The sequence below is a fragment of the Mizuhopecten yessoensis genome, unplaced genomic scaffold, assembly GCF_002113885.1.
Source record: "Mizuhopecten yessoensis strain PY_sf001 unplaced genomic scaffold, ASM211388v2 scaffold5809, whole genome shotgun sequence".
NCBI lineage: Eukaryota > Metazoa > Mollusca > Bivalvia > Pectinida > Pectinidae > Mizuhopecten > Mizuhopecten yessoensis.
In genome coordinates this window covers 303,891-321,906 of record NW_018406234.1, presented here as the reverse complement: position 1 = coordinate 321,906, position 18,016 = coordinate 303,891, and the positions used below count along the sequence as shown (strand labels likewise).

The 18,016-nt window shown below is 36.3% G+C and overlaps 1 protein-coding gene across 4 annotated transcripts in view; it reads right to left on the bottom strand.

The window, feature by feature from the left end:
• Window positions 1-10,988: 10,988 nt before the first annotated feature.
• The window catches only part of LOC110451142 (adenylate kinase isoenzyme 5-like), a 97,022-nt gene continuing 89,994 nt past the window's right edge, over window positions 10,989-18,016 (bottom strand). For all 4 annotated transcript variants that reach the window (XM_021499001.1, XM_021499002.1, XM_021499004.1 and 1 more), the window contains 3 exons: window positions 14,902-15,018; window positions 14,209-14,400; window positions 10,989-12,888 (listed from right to left, as the gene is read on the bottom strand). In XM_021499001.1, the coding sequence (XP_021354676.1) occupies window positions 12,817-12,888; window positions 14,209-14,400; window positions 14,902-15,018 (381 nt within the window). In that variant the 3' untranslated portion in view covers window positions 10,989-12,816. The remainder of the gene's footprint in view (window positions 12,889-14,208; window positions 14,401-14,901; window positions 15,019-18,016) is intronic.

The following is an 18,016-nucleotide window of genomic DNA, read 5'->3' as shown; positions in this document are numbered from 1 at the left end:
AACCATCGTATGGCATTGCCACTAATTAACCCGTCCGAATTCAGTTGGCATTGGTATATCTATGAATGCCATGGACCGATTGTTGACGCCAGCATTATTATGACGTCTTAATTGCTACGTTGGATACCATTGACCCTCCCTGAGCGATGGCTGTTCTATTCATTGAACAAGCAGACACGATACGTACATTATTTGAACTAAATGCTGAATAATGATAAGTGTATTTGAATTTTCTATGGGATGAACAGATTCCGAAAATTGGTAAATATAAGTATTGAACTTTCAGTTGGTATTCATAGACAGTATGAATGCCAACTGGACACAAGCAAATTCAACAAGAAGCTATAGCAGTTCAACGGTTAAATAACACAGCATAAACAATAATACATACATACACTTAATTAAGTGTGAAATAACAATATCTATACAATGGTTAATGTGTGTATGTAAAAGTTGTCCTATTCCTTAATGACATCACATATTCACGACGTAATCATGTCAAATATTAGTTAATATTTCATACTAACTATTACATCTCATGTAAAGTATAATATCTCATAAATAAATGGCATCACATAATAACTATAACATGGCATACTAACTTATGACATCACATATTAACTATAGCATCGCAAACAAAATATTAACATATAATGACATTACACACTAACTATAACCTCGCAAACTAACTAATGACATCACACACTAAATATAACCTCGCAAACTAACCAATGACATCACACACTAATTATAACTTCGCAAACTAACCAATGACATCACACACCAACTATAACTTCGCAAACTAACCAATGACATCACACATTAGCTATAACTTCGCAAACTAACTAATGACATCACACACTAACTATAACTTCGCAAACTAACCAATGACATCACACACTAACTATAACTTCGCAAACTAACCAATGACATTACACACTAACTATTACTTCGCAAGCTAACCAATGACATCACACATTAACTATAACTTCGCAAACTAACTAATGACATCACACACTAACTATAACTTCGCAACCTAAATAATGACATCACACACTAACTATAACTTCGCAAACTAAATAATGACATCACACGCTAACTATAACTTCGCAAACTAACCAATGACATCACACACTAACTATAACTTCGCAAACTAACTAATGACATCACACACTAACTATAACTTCTCAAACTAACTAATGACATCACACACTAACTATAACTTCTCAAACTAACTAATGACATCACACACTAACTATAACTTAGCAAACTAACTAATGACATCACACACTAACTATAACTTCGCAACCTAAATAATGACATCACACACTAACTATAACTTCGCAAACTAAATAATGACATCACACGCTAACTATAACTTCGCAAACTAACCAATGACATTACACACTAACTATTACTTCGCAAACTAACCAATGACATCACACATTAACTATAACTTCGCAAACTAACTAATGACATCACACACTAATTATAACTTTGCAAACTAACTAATGACATAACACACTAACTATAACTTCGCAAACAACCAACGACATCACGCACTAACTATAATTTCGCAAACTAACTAATGACATCACACACTAATTATAAATTCGCAAACTAACCAATGACATCACACACTAAATATAACTTCGCAAACTAACTAATGACATCACCCACTAATTATAACTCCGCAAACTAACTTATGACATCACACACTAATTAAAACTTCGCAAACTAACCAATGACATCACACACTAACTATAACTTCGCAAACTAACCAATGACATCACACATTAATTATAACTTCGCAAACTAACCAATGGCATCATACACTAACTATAACTTCGCAAACTAACTAATGACATCACATACTTGTAACTTCGCAAACTAATAAATGATATCACATAATAACTATAACATCACAAACTAGCTATTTACGTATTATGACATCACGTTCAACATGTAACTATAACATGACACACTCACTGATGATATGACATACTAAATATGCATCGCATGCTAACTATAACATCACACACTAATAATATTGCATCACGTATACAGTAACTAATAACTGGATCACATCATAACTAACATATAACATGATGAAATAATTAAATAATGACTTCTTAATCACGTCAAGTAACCCGTCACCAGTTAATTCACCAGTTAACTTTGATAATGTCTCGGTCTACCTCACGAGTAGTAGGGTAAGCCCATAGCGTTTTATATAAAAATGGAGCAAAGAACAATGACACTGATCATAAGTTGGACGTGATAAAGGAACTTATTACAAAGATGGACCTCCGTTTAAACGACAAAGTCCAAAATACCTTGTCTGCACTATCTGTAAAGGTCAACCAATTGGAGCACGAACTGGGAAATGTGAAAGTCAAAAGCAGTGAGCTCGCAAATAAGATTCAGGACATTGATTCAAGGTCGCGTGACTTTGAGAAAAGCGCTCAGTCACTGAGCGATATTTTTGAATCGGTAAAGAGCCAAGTTGACGCAAACAAGGCTTCTATTGGTGACGTCCAGAACAACACTGCTGCTGGGTTATCAACCTTGAAAAAGGACATAGACGCTCTGACAAGGGAGAAAGTGAAAATGAACGAGGACATGCTCGATCTTCGTTGCCGTTCTATGAAAAACAATTTGATTTTCAGCGGTTTGTGCGGGGAACACAAGGAGGAGAACACGGAGGCAGTGTTGCGGGATTTTCTTTACGGAGAACTAGGAGTCGAACACAACGTTGAGTTCGGAAATGTTCACCGTTTCGGGAGGGCTAAGCATGGTAAACCGCGACCTGTGGTGGCACGTTTTGTTTACTACAAAGATCTCTTACATATTAAGAGTCAGACGTTCAAACTGCGTGGTAGTCCTTATAGTATCAACGAACAATTTCCTGTCGAGATTGAGAACGAACGCCGTAACTTATACCCGATCAGGAAGCAGGCCAGGGCCAACGGTCACAACACTCTGCTGGTGCGCGATAAACTATTCATAGATGGTAAACTTCACACTTCAGCTCCTGCACCAGTTGGGGTTGCTGAAGGTACTGCCGCTGGCAATGGCCGCTACTCAGGTGGCAAGAACGTGGGTTTTGACTCTGGTGACCACGGACGATCTTATCGTGACGCGCTTGAAACCACGCCGACGTCGGGTCGTCCAGACAAACGGAGAAGGAGGAACACTACCACTCCCAGCTAGGGGCGTCGGAGGGAGTCGTGTGATGCTAATCACTCCGGACAGTCTTATCATGAGTTGGATGTACAAATTTTAACTTGGAACATTAATGGTGGTTTTGATAAGAAGCTCAATGAAGTAGATTTCAGAAAATTCATTCTATCTTACGACATAGTATTTTTATCCGAATGTTGGATCCCAAACGATTACACTGTAGATATTGAAAATTTCAAGTCTGTTGTTATGCCTAGAAAATTAACTCGATATACACAAGGGGGTGGAAACATTTTGCTAATACGCGATAGTATTTATAACTTTGTTTCTGTTGGAAATTCTCTTTTTGATACCATAATACCCGTGACTATTGATAAATGTCTACTTGACCAGAATAAAGACATTACTGTTATCTTTACATATGTTCCTCCGAGCTCCTCGCAATACTATATACATTACAACTGTGACATCTTTCATGAGTTAGAGACAATCTTGTTAGAATACTCTGAATCTAAGAATGTGATGATTATAGGTGATTTTAATGCTCGAACACGCACAACTGATGATTTTATAACTTACGACACCATTCATGAGAGTGTCAGAAACCACATTGAATCTATTTTCAACTACTTAGTTGATGATGCTGATGACAATTTACCTAATAGGGTAAACCCAGATCCTGGTACGAATGACTATGGTGCTAGATTAATTAAGCTATGTAAATCTTCTGGTCTGCGAATCAGAAATGGTAGAGATATAGATGGATCATCAAATGATTTTACTTTCTGTGGATCAAATGGGATGAGTGTGATAGACTATATGTTAATGCCTTTTTCTTTGTTCTCAACTGTGAAAAAAATTGTAGTATGTAATTTTACAGAGTTTTCTGATCATGCTCCTTTACATGTACAGTTATATGGTAAAAGAGTGTCCACAATTAATGATACTGTTGAAGGCAATTGTAACGGTAGGGACAGTCCGAAATATATATGGAATGATGAATATAAACATCAATTCACAGAGTCATTAAATATAAATTCTGACAAGCTTAAGGAACATGTCCAGATTAGGGGGGAATTAAATCAGGAATCCATCGACTCCAGTGTAAAGAAGTTCACTAAGGTAATACAAGAATTAATGGAACCTTTCTTTCGTAAAACTGTACATGATAAGTGTGCTAAGAAAACCCATGTTGAAAATGTTAGATGTTTGACTGTAGAGACTAGGGATGACAAGCCCTGGTTTAATGATGAAGTTAAATGTTTACATAGAAAATATTTATCTGCCTTAAGAGTATTTAATAGTAATGCAAATCCAACAAATCACGCAATGCTCATGACAAAGAAAAAACAATATAAAATTTTGGAATCTAAATTGAAGAAGCAATATTTTAGCGTAGAGGGTGACATGATGGAGTATTTGAGGAAACATAATCCTAGATATTTTTATAAAAAGTTTGCAAAGAAAAAATCAAATCCACCTAAAGTTTCAATGGACCAATTATTTGAGCATTTCAAAAATGTAGCAAATTCTGGAGTTGACTTTGGACATAACGAAATTATAAATAATGAGAATGATGATAATGTAATGTTTGATGAGTTAGATACTCCTATTTCGTTTAGAGACATTACAACGGCGATCAATAATCTGAAACGAAATAAATCGCATGGTCCAGATGGTCTGTTAAATGAATGTTTTATTGAATGTAAACAGTTGTTGTTACCTTTTTTACATGTATTATTTAACAATATTTTACAATCTGGATGTTTTCCAGTTGACTGGTCCGAAGCAATCATTGTACCTGTGCATAAAAAGGGCGCTTTAACAGATCCTAATAATTTTCGAGGTATCAGTCTAATTAGTTGTATGTGCAAATTATTTACATCCATACTTAACAAACGTTTGATTGACGTTTGTACTAAATATGATATTTTAACAGACGCACAATTTGGATTCCGTCCAGGGGTAAGCACTGTGGATGCTATTTTCGCTTTGCAAACTATAATTTCGAAAACGTTATCTGAAAGAAAGAGGTTATATTGTTGTTTCGTAGATTTCCGCAAGGCATTTGATTTCGTAGATAGAGTAAGCCTGTGGTGCAAGTTAACAAAGCTGGGTGTTCGAGGTAAATTTTTGTCTACAATTAAGTCTTTATACTCATTAGTTAAATCTTGTGTTTTAGTTAATGGCAAATGTTCGAACTTTTTTTCTAATAATGTTGGATTGATGCAAGGGGAAATTTTATCCCCGTTACTTTTTTCTTTGTTTTTAAATGACTTTGAAAATAGTTTTATAGAAAATGGAGCATCCCATTATGATTTTGGGGAATTGAGTTTATTTCTTCTTCTATATGCAGATGATTTAGTTTTATTTTCTGAGTCAATCGAAGGTTTACAAAGCCTCTTGAACAATCTAAGTGAGTATTCGAATAAGTGGAAATTAACAGTTAATACCGATAAAACCAAAATTATGGTTTTCAGAAATAGTGGAATTATTAGAGAATCAGAAAGCTGGGTGTATAACGGCAACAAAATTTCAATTGTGGATCAATTCTGTTATCTGGGGGTTCTGTTTAGATTTAATAACAAATTCAGTTTCATGGTTAAACATGTAGCAGAGCAAGGTCGTAAAGCGCTTTTTGCCTTACGATCTAAATGTAAACACATTCATTTAAACATCAAAACTATGCTACACCTCTTTGACACATATGTGAGTAGTGTATTATATTATGGCTGTGAAATATGGGGTAGTTATAAAGGAGTTGAAATAGAAAGGGTTCATATGGAATTTTGTAAAAATATACTGTGTGTTAAAAAATCTACGTGCAATGCTATGGTATATTTTGAGCTTGGACGACTTCCTCTGGCAAACAATCAGATGATTCGAATGTTTAAATATTGGTTTAAGTTGTTAAATTGTGAAAATTGTATTCTAAAAGAAGCATATCAGTTTTTATTAAAAGAAACTTGGAGGGAAAACCCAAAACGAAATTGGTTATTATTCATAAAGCATAAATTATTAGAACTAGGGTTTGGATATATATGGTTAAGGCAGGCAGCTACCGACATCTGTCTACTACCTATTATTAAACAGCGCATAGATGATCAGGCAAAACAAACTTTATTCAACTCGTTGGCCATCTCAAGTAAATGTGATCTCTATAGATACATGGTAGATACCGTGATGTTGCAATATTATTTAACAAAGTTTATACCAAAACAACGTCGAATTATGATTACCAAACTACGTATGTCAGCTCACAATCTTTCAATAGAAACGGGAAGATACAGGAATGTTGCAAGAACTAATAGATATTGCAGTAACTGTGACCTAATAGAGATAGAAGATGAATTTCATTTTTTATTTACCTGCCCACGTCATCTAGATCTAAGGAGAAAATATATTAAAAAATACTACTGGCAAAAACCATCCGTATTCAAACTTATCGAGTTAGTAAATACACACAATGTAAAAGAACTGAATTTGTTAGGTAAATTTATTTTTGAAGCTAACAAACGAAGGATTGTTTAACTTATAAGTTTGTTTTACCTAATTTTGTATTACTCAATCGTATCATGTCAATGTTTTGTTCGTACAATCTTTCATGGTAAATGTTCAATGTTTTTGTTTGTTGTTGTTGTTGTTGTTGTTGATGATGATGATGATGATGATGATGATGATGATGATGATGATGATGATGATGATGATGATGATGATATAGATGTTTTCGATGATGTTGATATTTTGATGATGATGATGGTGGTAATGATTTAAATAATATCGTTGATTTGTGAAAAATGTACCAGTTTTATGAAATTCATGTTAAAATGGTAATTATTTCATGTTGTTGTACTTTGACGGATGATGATGTAGTATTTGATGTTGATTTAAAGAGATGATTATTTCATGATGATGAGTTATAAGACGACGACGACGGCCACGACGACGATGATGATGATGATAATGATAATGATGAAAGCGATGAATTATGATTTCGATGATGTTGTTGTTGCTGCTGATTTGTGATGAATGTGCCAGTAATATGTAATTATATGTTGTACTTATATGAAATTATTTGTTGAAAAATCCTATAAGTTGTAAAACTTACGGAAATAAATTGAATTATTGAATTAAGTCATATCAGCATTAACTTATTACCGTCACCTTATCGGAGAAATCTCTACTTACTAGTAAAGTCAATATTAATTTTAATTTTACTCACATGAATTGTTATGATGGTCTGAAAGAAATTGAACGTTTTGTTATATAATAATAAAAACCTATATAACATCGGCATTGGCGGCCCTATAGTTAATTAGAGTAGCATTAAAACTACTATGGTTTATAAAAAGGGTTATCAATTTATCTATATTTAATTATTAATACTGTTTTTGTTGTGTGCAGTAATCAAAACTGAAACTTCTGTGTTTCTATTATACGTATTTGATACTTTATCTGGCCCTTTCACCGATTCCTGGTTCATTCACTGGCTGACCTACGCATTATCTCCGGTAATGTTTTAACTTTTTCATACTTTATGTTTGGCTAGGAAACAGTGAATGGAACGTAGATAACTTACCACAAAGAGTACTAACATCTTTAAGAGTCCGTTCTTCATGGCTGACCTCCGTATATTTTAGAATGCAGAGTTACGGTGGACGCTCCGTGTTATTGTCGGCAGGTCCTATGACGGGTATCCGTCTTGAAGTCGCCCCTCCTTGGCAACATCTGGGCTGGAGAGTCATAGTTCGAACCCATATGATAGGGCAATATTAGAAAAGGTCAACACACAGATACAGGTAATAAAGGAAAATCGATAGAAAACGTGAATTTTTGTTTTTTTTGTTAAATACATGGTTGACCGATTGCATTAATTAACTGATTGATAACGTGGATTTTGTTATTTAATAACATTGAGTAATTCATGTTGAATTGGAGTTCATAACATTAATTATAAAAATTACTATATTTAAACTACTTTTATATTTCATCAGGCTCACAAAAGACGCAGAATCAATCAGGCTGAAAATGGGCGACATTTGGTGATGAGGAAGGGTTTACTTTGCGGAAGAATAACTTTCTATTTCCAATCTATTTGGTCCTTACAAATGTCCTTTGATAGGCTCCGTGTTCACAGGCTGCTGCCCGTCCCCCGCGTTTTGTCATCAACTTCTTTTGTTACTCTACAAATGTTGTATAGGAAAACATTTGTATATGGTTTGGTATCTGAATGTGTTTGAATCATCGTGATTTTTTTGTTCGGTAATTGTCAGCAACCAAATCTCTTTCATTTAGGTGTTTGTTGTTGCGTGTGTGTATGGTGAATGATTTGTTTCATTGCTAGTATTTCTTAAGTTTTAAATGTTTAAATTTGTCTATCACTGCTTATAAATTTGACGGGACCGTCTCCATTATAGTGTGTTTATATTTATTTATTTTTAAAAAGTCCATACCAAAAACAACAGCACAAGGTCATACTATTGGAATAACGAAGACAAGTGAACGAGCAGCATTGAACATCTTCCTTGGATTGCCCCATTCTTTTGTTATATTGATAGTAAGTTTGTTACAACATCGGATCACTAGCCTGAAATTATACAGTAAAATAACGTTACCCAAGTACGCTAAGCAGACTCGGTGAGTGTATGTCGTCTAAGGTTACCCAGTTTTAGCATCACTATCACATACGTAGCCGGGCCAGCGACGTGTCCGTTGGGTATTTTTAAAAATTGTGATTAAGGTACGTGTTGTAGAAACTCAACATTGGGCTTCAAAACGAGCAGGGAAATACGTATAGATGACAAAACTCAAAGAGAAAATGTAGAGGTGCATTCTTCTGTATATTCAAACGTACGTCGTTGACCAGCAAACAGATGTAAGGCAAAAAGAATGTGTGGTTTTATTCGAGATCGCAACAAAGAAACTTTCTTGTCGCTGAGTGATAGATTCTTGATATTCAAAAACTGATCTTTTTCGAACACAGCTGAAACATTGAAGATAACCATAACATGTCTTTATGCCAGTTTTTAAATTTGATTTAAAATTCACTTCAGCAGTTATATTCAATTCCTATTTCATTAATATATCTGGAGTCAGAACTCAGACAATGTGAGCTTGCGACAAAACGTCTGTCTGTCAACTACCGCTGATGTGAGCTTGCGACAAAACCTCCGTCTGTCAACTACCTCTGATGTGAGTTTGCGATAAACCGTCCGTCTGTAAACTACCTCTGACGTGAGCTTGCGACAAGACGTCTGTCTGTCAACTACCTCTGATCTGAGCTTGCGACAAAACGTCTGTCTGCCAACTACCTCTGATGTGAGCTTGTGACAAAACGTCCGTCTGTCAACTTCCTCTGACGTGAGCTTGCGACAAAACTTCTGTCTGTCAACTACCTCTGATGAGAGCTTGCGAAAAAACGTCCGTCTGTCAACTACCTCTGATCTGAGCTTGCGACAAAACGTCTGTCTGTAAACTTCCTCTCATGTGAGCTTGCGACAAAACGTCCGTCTGTAAACTACCTCTGACGTGAGCTTGCGACAAGACGTCTGTCTGTCAACTACCTCTGATGAGAGCTTGCGAAAAAACGTCCGTCTGTCAACTACCTCTGACGTGAGCTTGCGACAAAACTTCTGTCTGTCAACTACCTCTGATGTGAGCTTGCGAAAAAACGTCTGTCTGTCAACTACCTCGGATGTGAGCTTGCGACAAAACGTCTGTCAACTACCTCTGATGTGAGTTTGCGATAAACCGTCCGTCTGTAAACTACCTCTGACGTGAGCTTGCGACAAGACGTCTGTCTGTCAACTACCTCTGACGTGAGCTTGCGACAAGACGTCTGTCTGTCAACTACCTCTGATCTGAGCTTGCGACAAAACGTCTGTCTGTAAACTTCCTCTCATGTGAGCTTGCGACAAAACGTCCGTCTGTAAACTACCTCTGATGTGAGCTTGCGAAAAAACGTCTGTCTGTCAACTACCTCTGACGTGAGCTTGCGACAAAACTTCTGTCTGTCAACTACCTCTGATCTGAGCTTGCGACAAAACGTCTGTCAACTACCTCTGATGTGAGCTTGTGACAAAACGTCCGTCTGTCAACTCCCTCTGATGTGAGCTTGCGACAAACCGTCTGTCTGTCAACTGCCGCTGATGTGAGCTTGCGGCAAAACGTCTGTCTGTCAACTACATCTGATGTGAGCTTGCGACAAAACCTCCGTCTGTCAACTACCTCTGATCTGAGCTTGCGACAAAACGTCTGTCTGTCAACTCCCTCTGATGTGAGCTTGCGACAAACCGTCTGTCTGTCAACTACCTCTGATGTGAGTTTGCGATAAACCGTCCGTCTGTAAACTACCTCTGATGTGAGCTTGCGACAAAACGTCCGTCTGTCAACTACCTCTGATGTGAGCTTGCGACTTGAACTATAGAAGAATTGCTATTACCTCCCATTGGTTTATATATGCTTCCTATCTGAATAGTTGTTATCATAAGCAACTCTATCAGAAATGTCCGTCTATGTCCTCTTGGCAGAGACATTCCTCTCAAGAACTGTCTTTCTGATATTGACTAATTGTCATGGTGAGGCTTTGGTGATCGTGAATATATATGTCATCGTGCAGGTCACTTCAACTCCAAGATGGCTATCAGTATATCCGATTTACTGTTTAGTAAACTGGTTTAACTCTGGTTGTTCTGTGTCAACGTAAGTATATCATGGAAGGGGCTTATCCAAGCTTCATTTCACATCAGTTTTTTGTTCATGGGTAAAATGTAGTAACTGGACAGACAACAACATTAATGTAAACAAGGTGTTGACACAAGTTTATTTAATAAAAATTATACACAGAAACAGTTTGACAGTTAGGGAAAACGAGGATGCGGAACACTACATAAAATACAGCGCTTAAGCAACATTCCTTCTGTCAGATAACGGAAAATATAAATAGCATTTAGTAAAACGTCTTGCACACTATCACAGAATAAGGCACTGTTCACAACAGTTAGGTTACCGTAAACACAACATACATCACTGCTCACACCAACACAGACAGGGCCGATCAATAAAAAGGTCGATACCGGACCAAACATCAGGCTAAAAGATGTAACCAAACACAGGCCCGACGTATAGGCCATATTCTGATCAATCATTGAGTATACAGAATAGCCTAGTAGACGAGGCCATGTAAGTGTGGGTATGAGCGGTAAAACGAAACAGCTAATAAAGGGAAAACAATAACTATATAACTGGGGAGAATTAAAGATATCCTGCAAAGTGAGGATACCATCCGAAATACTAGGAAACTGAAAGCTGTGGAGAGTTGTACATCATAGCGAAACAGATGTAATATTTGTTATACGAAGCACATATAAGTAGTGCAGGAACATACTGAAGATATATAATGGTCTGTATGAGTAACAGATATCAATGTCTCATCCTGATGTTAAATTGTTGTTAACATATTATATGCGCTTAACCAGTATTGGTGGTATGTCCGTAATATCTCTTTCAAGATATTTCACGAAAATATCTTGAATATGACCAAGATCATTTAACTTCACCCTCATTCATATTCCTATATATACATAAGGAACTGTAACTGGTCTGATATTTCAATTCGCATTGTCGTTGGGAAGATGTAATATTAATAATAAAATTTCATGTTAATTGCAAATTAACAAAATCGGCAAAAAGTGAATTTCACGAAAAACACCACATTTTACAAAGAATAGTATTTCGAGCCTATTTGCGTTGTTCTGGTTTTGGATATCTCTTGCAGAAAATCACAAAATAATCAAATGTTTTATTTACTACGATGGAGGCACTTCATTAAAAAAGTATAAAATTGAGCAATTACACGTAACTCGGAGGAGTTATTGACCCGAAATCGTCAGAGTACAGTTACCATCAAAGCATCATAGCAATCGACAGATTGTGTAACACAACAACAATAACCTTATATGAATAAAATGTATATGGTGTAGCTGAATTAAAAGTCAGTGGATCATAATCTAGCCCCAATCTTACAGACCGCGTTCCGATAATGTAGCCAGGGTAGTCTGGTGAATTATCACTACTGTTCTTAAGAACCGACCTTGTTATATCTAAATTGTCACTTTTATAATTGCTACTGTGGATATTCGTATTATTACAAGTTTGTTCTGCGGGGTTTCCTTCCGTTACAAAGTGAGTACTGTTTACAGAAATCCACTGCAGCTTCGGAGTCGCATTAATCAATAGATTAAGATTAAGATAAATTATCTTAATACCAAAAACAGATAGGAGAGAAGATCAATAAGGAAACAAGGATTAATTTAAATTGATTAGTGAAAAATGAATTGAACTTTAAATTTTATCCACGAATGAAATATTTTTTTCTTTAGATATTATCTATGAAAACGGCTCTCATGTTAACAGGAGACATGTCATACCATTTATTAATCACCAATTCATACATGTATTTATGCATACATATGAGCTTGTTTTCTAACTGATTGATACAAAGTTGCAGTCACATACTTATATATTTATATTAACAACAGCATTACTTCATTAAGTAAACACCATAAATGATATATATTTATTCATGTTCGTATCCATAGCAACAGTTACTATGGTGATTACATTGGTGTAACACTACCAGGTTTTGCTGTCCATGAATTTCTGTACTTCTGCAAATATTTCATCAACCGTTCCTGTTGCTACAATCTGAAATGAGAAGACAAACATGATATTATCTTAAAAGTGCGATCACTAGTGTACGTCTTACGCTCATCTAGTATATAAGGTTATATATTAAATTGTCAAACTGGTCATGCTTATACATCTATGTGTAATTGGCCTAAAGGGATTATCTTGTGTGATGTTTAAACCTGGTAGATTAATGTTCAAACATCAGTATTCCTGACCTTGATGTAAATGATGAAAATTTGTAAGAAAAATGCATAAAGGTCGCTTGAATGTAATGGCAATTTTGATCGATCAAAACGCAAGAAAAGAAATTAAAAATTGCTGTTTGTAAAAGAGTGTCATTAAAGAAAACACGTCTTTAAAAGTACATCAAGATAATTTAGTCCTTTAGTTATAAAAGATATAAAAACGAATATTTATTCTAAAAGACATCTTCATAATACCCATAAAAGACTCATTTTCCCTTAAAATGGAACTAACATCTACTTAAAAGAGAAGACATTCGTATAAAACCTAGTTTAGTAGCCACTTGCCGCCGTTAGCCAGCAGTACAAAGATGCAAGACATTCCAAAATTGATCAAAACAACTTTGACAAAGTAAACAACGCAATATTTAGAACCGGAAAGAGTACATTATGTACACACCCTGGTCATTTATGTGCAGAAACAGCTGAATCAAGTGTTTGTGCGTAGTATTTTAATTTTATAAAAAAACGTATTTTCCAAGAATATCACCACGTTGAGAAACTATCAGGGTCAAGTATTTTAAATCTTCGTTCACACAGAACATGCTTACATTGTCGTGGGTTTTATTATGCTCATTAGTGTACCATATGGGTTTGTTGTCCCTACCCCGATTCTTACATTGAGGACGTCACATTGACTGTATTTGTCTTATTCTCCTAATAATATTTGCAAGGGCTCCATATACATATATGTTTTGTTTCTTCACTTTTTTTGCCCAGGTTTCATTGATTTTTTAGTGCGAAGTTCAGAACATATTTTACCAGGATGGAATAATAAATTACCAGGGTGGAATAATAAATTACTAGGGTTCAATAATAAATCTCTTTATTTTAACAGAGCGTGTTTACACTCAGACATTGCCAGAGTTGAGGTATACATACTTTTCTTTCCTCAAACATTTCTACATCGAGCATTGCAAGTGTTGAAATATACATGCTACTTTTATTTCCTCAGAGCATTGTCAAGGTCGAGAAACAACCCAGGGTCAATCCCTTTTGCAAACAGTTGTCCTCACGCGGGGCAAACACTCCTATAAACGCATTCTCTATAGTAATAATTTTGTATTGACTTGGCTGCTTTAACATAGCCTACCTTCACAGCTTTGTCCTTTGATGCGTAGTGGTCTACGACCGGTTTCGTCTGGTTGTGGAAGGTTTCTAACCGTTTCTTTATTGTTTCCTCGTTATCATCCACACGCCCACTTGTCTTTCCACGCTCCAGAAGTCTCTCAGTCATAACCTCATCTGGCACCTCAAAGTACACCACACTTGTGCATTCCACGATCTGCAAATAATAACAGTAGTTTTGATTCTACATAATTAATAGCATATGAAAATCAAAACTTAGCGACTTTCTTTGTGTCAGTGTTCTATCTGTAACAACCACAACATAATGACGAGGTAATTATTTGCTTCTGTAATATAGAGTTCTAATCAAAGAAATTACTTCGGGAGTGGCCACCATGCCGCTAGCAGCCATGTTACTCCAAACTATTCTGCTACGAGCCTTTAAAACCCAAGTAGAGGTAATCCCACATAAACCGTTGTACAGGTGGTAAATGATCCAATACACCACCTTCTTCATTAGAATTAATGTTTCAATAAATGAGTCTGTGGCATATTTCCTTTGTGCGGATTCTCTACACATAACCGCCCGTTTACAAATTAAACGGTCTACAAAATCAAACAAAAAGATAATGAATGACTTGCATGCACCTCACTGATATACCACAGTATTCGTTTGTTTGCTGTAATTTAAATATATAACATATTTAACATGAATTACCTCGTTTTCAAACCTGGTGCCCTGCTCTAGTTCCCTGGGGTATCCATCAATAAGGAAACATTTTGAAGTGCTTATTTTGGCTTCCATAGCATTTCTCAATAAGGCCAGTACTTCATCCTGCAACAAATAAAGAATCGCATCAACAAAATCTATAAATGAAGCCGATAAATTATGGACAAAGTTGATACATTATATGATTCCGTTGATACATTATATAACCGAGATGGACGGCACTTATATGATGTTTTAGACGCATCTGATACATTATGTCAACTGCTAAGCCTGACACATTACATACATCGCTACTGATAAACCTAATATATCCGGTAAACCAGTACGACCGCCGCTGACATAGTTGATATGTAATCTGGCCGGGGTGAATCGAATACATTGTGATAACCGCTATAGATGAGGCTGCAGAAATAGTCAATATCAGGCTGCAGAAACAGTCAATATCAGGCTGCAGAAACAGTCAATATCAGGCTGAATCTCTAACAGAGTGATCACCTAATGCTTTTGACGATCAAGTTTATTCAAACTGAGTGAAGCATAATTGGGACGCTGATATGTGTCACGGTGGATAACAAAAAGGGAAGTGCTGATAAAATAGGTCACTAGGAGAGTTATATGCCTTTTGAAAATAAACTTTACATTGAGTATCCAGTCTCGATGTTTAAAGCACGTTCATAGCTAAATTTTCTTTGGATGTGTTAAATAAACTTGACTTTTATGTGTGGCTCATACATAAAAGTCAAGTATATTTAACACATCTCAATCCAAGTTTCAAAAGTTCTGTGTTTGTTTTGTTTCATGGCCCTAGTATTTTCACATCCCAACCCACTAAGCAAACATTAGTGATCTGTGATCTTCCTCCATACAACCCAAGTTCTGCGATCCTGCACGTCCTTTTCTCGTTAGATGATATATATCAGACGAAAACCAACAGATCACATAACAGAGTCAATATTATTTTATTAACCTTGACCTATGGGCTCAGATTGATTCTGCTCATCCCTTCCCTCTCTCACATTGTTAGTTTAATATTACTTTACTATATATTACTTTTCTCTCATGCAGACTCGTCTATTTACTGTACCTCGCAGACATGTACACACACACCATTGTTGAGAACATGCTGAAAAGTGCCAGTAGAAATTGTGCTTGTGATGCGTTATAGGGCTGTTTAGATTCGTATCTATGGGCACACAGCTAGTCTGACAGACATGATAATACACATGTTACGAAAATGATGACAACAAATATTTGTGATAGACACCCTTGTTACCAAGACAACAGTATCAATGTTTACTCGCGGTATGCCTCAAAGTACATATAGGCTAATGCATATGCCGATGTACTTTTTTTTATCGACGACTGTTGTTACATAATAGTTACTCGTAATGTGTGCTTCTCTCTTCAGTAAGGGTATATACCTGGCTGTTTTTCAAGGAGACGCTGGAAGGTATTGGCGTCTTAACTTCACCCAACTTAATGTCACCATGCAATCTATGATGTATATTGACTGAGTTTACAAGTATAATGTATTGGGAACTGGCACAGAAATATCCATTGCCCCTATTATCACTTATATCAGATAGGATATGTTAGCACTGTTCACACTACATACATGTACAAATACATGTGTATAACTGATTCCGCAGATTGTCCAGATGTCTGGGGATCGTCTCTGAAAACGCTAGGAGTTGTCAGTCTGTCCCTGAACCAAAGACTGGAGGTTATCTCTGAACTAGTCAGGAGTTTGTCCCTGAACTTTAGTCTGTGACCGTTCCTGAACTAGTCTAAATATTGATCCTACTTCAGTTTAGGAATTGTCCGTGAATTTAAGTCTAACGATTTTCCATACATCCATGACTGTAGAATTATTCTGACCCGAAGTCGGACGAACATCCTCGACCTGAAGTAGGTAAAGACTGATCTCAAATCTATGGAATGTCCTTGAACCGAAGTTTGGGTATTGTTCTAGACCCGAAGTCTAGGTATTTCATTGATCTCAACTTGCAATGATGTGCATTTGAATGATCCTAAATAAAAACAAGAAATTCTCCTTCCCATTGTCTACAAACGTACAGTAACTTCGGTCATTGTGTACGGTTAGTCTGATCGCCACCCTCAACTTACCTAAGGTTAATACTACATAATGGCAATCTGACCACAACTGTGATGTACACTACACCTAGGTTGTGTGTACAGTACCTTGAATTAGACAGGTACAAAAGTATAACCAATACTTTGAAATGCATATGAACACGTAACCCAGGCAACTGTATAAAGCCAGTTTGGACAACCTCTTGAACAGGTACATATACATTATGAACTTTTAATTGTGAATCGCCAGTCTGATCATCACTCTGAACAACACAGGTACAACTATGTTACAGAGGAGTCAGACTGACTCTTTGTCCATCAGCAACGCCTGGCAAAATAGCAAAAACTATGAAACTTGTTTAATATTTTGGTCAATCCTTTTTCGCTTTAACAAGTTTCTCCACACTGGCAGTTATGAACAAATTCTATCAGAAAGGCGATCAGCAACAACCTTCTCTCACACACGCACGTATCAACGAGCTTTCCTCGTACATGCAGTTACAACAAACGTCTCTTACAAACGCAGTTGTAACAGCACGGTTCACACATACAATGCCACGTTGTTTAACATTGTGCTTTATCCTAGAAGTGTTATGACATAAAGGAGGTGCTGTTCTCCAATATGTTAATGTCATACTTTGACATTTCATATTGTCATTTTCCTACTTTCATTCATGATAAGAAGAAAAAAAATGTGTGTATGGAACACAGCTGTCTGTAGAACCCAGTTGATTTAAGAAGTGAAACTATTATTTATATAAACCAATCGGTGTACACCAATAACGATAGGACTAGAGCTGGTATTGTATACTCACCAGAGCCAGTGTACACCGATAACGATAGGACTAGAGCTGGTATTGTATACTCACCAGAGTCAGTGTACAACAATAACGATAGGACTGGTGCTGGTATTGATACTCACCAGAGTCAGTGTACACCAATAACGATAGGACTGGTACTGGTGTTGTATACTCACCAGAGCCAGTGTACACCATTAACGATAGGACTA